This window comes from Rhinolophus sinicus, chromosome 1 (assembly GCF_057876585.1).
Source record: "Rhinolophus sinicus isolate RSI-liver-muscle chromosome 1, RSI-T2T, whole genome shotgun sequence".
NCBI classification, from domain to species: Eukaryota; Metazoa; Chordata; class Mammalia; order Chiroptera; family Rhinolophidae; genus Rhinolophus; species Rhinolophus sinicus.
In genome coordinates, this window is record NC_142501.1 from 14,960,458 (window position 1) to 14,965,166 (window position 4,709).

At 44.0% G+C, this 4,709-nt stretch overlaps 1 protein-coding gene across 1 annotated transcript; it reads right to left on the minus strand.

Moving 5' to 3' along the window:
• Positions 1 to 4,239, minus strand: ASCL4 (achaete-scute family bHLH transcription factor 4). The gene has a single exon (XM_019728493.3). The coding sequence runs from the start codon at positions 3,620 to 3,622 to the stop codon at positions 3,128 to 3,130; it is 495 nt and encodes a 164-aa protein (XP_019584052.2). The 5' UTR covers positions 3,623 to 4,239; the 3' UTR covers positions 1 to 3,127.
• Positions 4,240 to 4,709: the final 470 nt, after the last annotated feature.

Below are 4,709 nucleotides of genomic sequence, written 5' to 3' on the forward strand. Positions count from 1 at the left end.
TAAAATTAAAAGGAATTTATTGTGAAATACAAAATATCGGAATGCATTTCAAATGTGTGTAGATTCATGGAAACGCTGTGCGAATAACTGATTTTATTTTGTGGATTGTACCTAGGCACTTGTCCTTACTCTATGGGACATGTGGGTTCAACACTGTGCCCTCAGAGAGGACCCCCAGCCCCTTTCTCCTCTCAGGGTAGTGGGTTTCAAAATAAGAAGCCAACTCTTAGGGCAAATCATCCTCATCTGAAAGAAACGCTAACTATATATTTTAAGACCATCACCACTACCACACCTGCTTGTCACTGTGTAGACCATTATGAGGGCTAGGTAAGATTTATGTATAATATAAAAATGGGAGTAACTGTGACAACTTGTCAGCGGAAAAATGAAATGAAACTGACAACTAGTTCAAATAGATTAAGTCAAATGAACACAGTTGATTCATCAATGGAGAAATGAAACCAAGCAACCAAACCAAAGAAAAACCCAAACTATTAACCAGTTATTTTATCTTTTTTTATGGCAAAATCACCTTTCAGCCAATTAGTGATGTGGCGAAAACGTTTGCAGCAAAAACAATGGCATAAGTACTTAGAACCAACTTTGTTCTTTTTGAAAGTCAAATGGTTCTGTGGTTAATTAAGCGTTCACTCACAGGAAAAGGAAAGACGGAACATTTTAAAAGGTCTCATTCCTGGGCTGGTGCTCCTCCTGGAAGCCATCAGGAAGTTTCTAGAAAAGTTGCCTGATTTTTTTTTTTTCTCTGAAAACAAAGTTATATGATTCAGATGAGGTTTTACGTAATTTTTTCCAAAAGGTTTCTCAAAATCATTGCCTTATTCTTAATAGGGCTTCAAATAAAGCCACATTAAAAGTCTCTTAAGGCATTTTATCCAGAATAAAGTTCTCTATTAAAACCACCTTTGTCCTTCTCTTTATTACAAGCCACTCATCTCAGCATAGTGTATTATATTTATTCACGGATTTTATCCATTTAGTTAAAGAGGTAAAAGTATTTCTTTTTTCATGCATTTAAAAAGCAATCACATAGTCTGTGTAGATGAAACAAAATACACTGTTTTATTGTTGCTATTCCTATTTTAAAAAGTGTCAAAAAGTGTCAAGGTGTTAGCCCATGTCCGGACCAGAATAAAGGAACGGAGAGTGGGATTACTGCCTGTCAAAGACCCCTGAAAAAGTCTCCCAAGGTTCTTAGCGACTTGATTAATTGGTATCTCCTCCAACTCACCAGGAAGGTAACATGGGTGTCCCCTGCCTCTTTTTTTTTTCCTAATTAGTAGTTAGGCTTGCTTCTCTGAAACCCTCACATGGAATAACGACCTGCTGGAGACTAAAATGGATATGTTGTAGGAGTGCATGAGGTTGTAACTAAGTGACAGGTAAGCGAAAACAGCTCTTACATCTTGTTCATTCAAACCAAAATACTCTCCCTTGTTCTTACGAAAAAGGAAAGTTTGGTTGTGAATCATTGCACAGCATTTATCTGTGCAGCTGGAAACAATAGCATGCTGTTATAACTCATTGTTATAAATAGCAGTAATTATACTTTTTAACATGGTTCAGTGTTCCATAGGTCAAGTAATGTTTGCTCAGAGCAAGGGAAAGACTGGATCTCAGCTCAACTAATCGTAGCACCACTAACCTGGGCAAGGCAGATAACCATGAGCTTCATTTTTTTTTTAAAACCACCAAATATGAGTAAGACTCACCTCACAGATTTATGAGAATTCAGACAAAATGTAGAAAGCACACAACTTAATTCCTCGCATGTAAAAGATGTTCACTGAATATTAGCTTCCCTCAGTTGACACATCCGTAAAAAGAGGGTAATAAAACCTACTTCAGGAGACCAGTGTGGGGATTACGTGAAGTAATTCCCTGAAAGGACTCACCATTGTCAGTTTGTCTTTTTGTCTATTTCCTAGCCCCGCTCCCCACTCCCATACCAAAGCTGCTTGTGTGGAAAGGGCAATTCAGCATATTAGGAAATAACTTTAGAGAGAGGAAGTTTATTTCTTAGGTTAACAAGCTTTTGACTTATCTACCGAATTTATAATTTTGTCTCAGGGGGAAAAAGACAACTAGAATTAAGTATTTTTTACAAGACTAGGAACAAGCCAATGTCACTAGATAATTTCAATGTAACTGGAAAGAAGATTGAGAATGTACCAACCTGAGTCCATCCCATTCAACCAACTATGCATTTCTTTCTTTTTTATTTTTTTTCAAAGTCACCATGTCACTTCAGTTTAGCCAAAGTTAGATGGAATGAGAACTTACAAGGGGAGACGCAAAGAAAAGGGAAATGAAAAAACGGTGGACGAAAACAACTGAGAGGAAAAGTAAGTTTTCATACAAATCTGACTTCTCTTCCAAAGAGATCGTTGATACTAACATGTTTTCTGCTAAATGCAATGCAGTTTCCAAAGAGCCACTTTTTAATAAAACGTGATATGTCAAATACAGAACGTCTTCTCTCGCACCACCGTTCACACAGTCAGTCAACAGCCTGGACTGGCCTAGGCTCTGCCCAGCGCGCTCTGCCCAGTGTGTTCTCAGGCGTCAGCTCAGAATCACCACCTTCCGCCACAGCACCGCGTCGATTAAATTCCTAATACAGTTTCCAAAGGAAGAAAGGAAAGAATGCATTCCTCTCATCTTAACAACTGCCATTTATTTATTCACTTTGGGGAAGTTCTTCTTTGTTTACGGTTGGGTTTATTTCAATAGCTTGTACAGAATTCACCCACACGGCTGAGTGTAGGAAATATCCACTGTTATTGCGCTTTGAGTTTTCAGAATGAGGTGCTCAGACTCTGGCATGGTTTGCCTTTGAGGAGTGCAAAAGAGTTTCCTTTAATAAGCACCTTTACATAGCAGGCACAAAACCAACAAGAGGGGATCAAGCCAACCAGAACGTCAAAATATCTTTTCCCCCTAACGCACTAATTGCTTATTCCTAAGATTTTATTTTTTTTTTTCCTGGAAGAAAAGCCAGACAAAAATACAACGCAACCAACTTGGGAGAGAACCTCAGACCAGACTGCAAAGGCGCGCGGTGCAGCGAGCGGGCACGGAGGTCCGGCCTGAGTCCCGGCGCTCGCTAGCTGCCCCCCTCCTCGGGCTCGCTGCAGGGCGAAGGCGCCGACGAGGCCTTGGACTCGCCATCGCTGTTGCATTCGGGCCTGCGCGGGGTGCCGGCTGGGTCCTCCTCCCCCGGCGCGTGGCGGTCCAGCAGCTCCTGGAGGTGCTTGATGTAGCCGATGGCGGCGCGGAGCGTCTCCACTTTGCTGAGGCGCCTGCCAGCCAGGTCCCGGGGCAGGTGGTCTCGGAGGCGCGCGTACCCCTCGTTCACGCAGCGCACCCGCTGCCGCTCGCGCTGGTTGCGCTTGTGGAGGAAGGCGGGCTGGAAGGCGCCGTCCAGCGGCAGGGGCAGGTAGGGCCGTCTCGGGGCGCGGCACGCGGCGTCCAGATGCAAGGAGACCCTGAACGGGTCGCTCAGAGGAAGGCGGGGCAGGGTCCCAGGCAAGCTCAGCGGCACCGGGTGGAGGTGGTACGGCAAGGTCAGCAGTCCGGCGGGTCTGTGTTTCTCCATCATTCGCCCAAAGGCCAACAGATCACCCGAGAGATTAATCTCTCAACAGAAAAGGAACCTGCAAATCTTCAAAGCAGAGATGCCGGTCCATTCAGACTGCCTGGCACAGCCGGTCTGTGTTTGGAGAAGTTTCTGGGTCCGGAAGCTAGGTTCCAGAACAAGCTTCAAGGACACGTCGCATGATCCCATACATTCATTGCACTCCTCGATCTATTGGTGAAGATCCAGATGGAGGTGCTAGGCAAAGATTTAGGACCCCTAATCCACGCTTCGAACCCCGTCTTCCTCTCTGATCTTCTTTAACAAGATAACAAAAGGGGTTCCTCTGCTCGGTCCCGCAGCCTGGCAATGTGAGCGTGCACCAAACAGAGTAATCTTCCGAAGTCACCTAAGCTTTCCGATGACTGTAATCCACTGATTTGGGTCTTCAAGAGCATAGAAATCTGGGAGGATTCAGAAGAGCTCATCCCAGGAACCAACAGATCTCCTGGCGGCCGAGCGGCTGAGCGAAAGCTCTCCCAGAGGCTTTCTCCTTGAAAATCAAAACTTGACTGCCCTTTGTGGTTTCCGGCGTCCAGGGCTAATGGAAAGGGCTTTTACTCTGTTTGCAAACCTACACTTGCTCTTTCATTTCTGGGGAGGTGGAGGGAAGACCTCATCAAAGGAAAGACTGCTCCCTTGTGGTTATAAGATGTGTTAAGTCAAGGAGGACCCTAGGGAAGGCTTGAGGGTTTTCTTCTCCGAAGTAAAATCTTTTAAAACTCCAATTAGACATTTTTTTTTAAGGGAACAGGAAAGAAATATAGTTTAGCAACGAATATAAGGGTCTGGCTATGATGCTTCAACTTACACGGTTAACGCAGGGCGCTTCACGCATTGTGCTGCTTTTCAGGAGCACATCAAAAGGCTGAATAGTAACAAACACTTTTAGCCAAAGTCATTTCTCACAGTGCTTACTGTAAACACACTTTAAACACAGCTTTCCGACCTCTTCTAATCCCACCCAGGATATAAGGACATCGTCTTTCCATACTGTAAAGAGCGGATTTCTATTGTATTCTTTTTGTCTTAAGAAAAAGAAAGGTGCAAT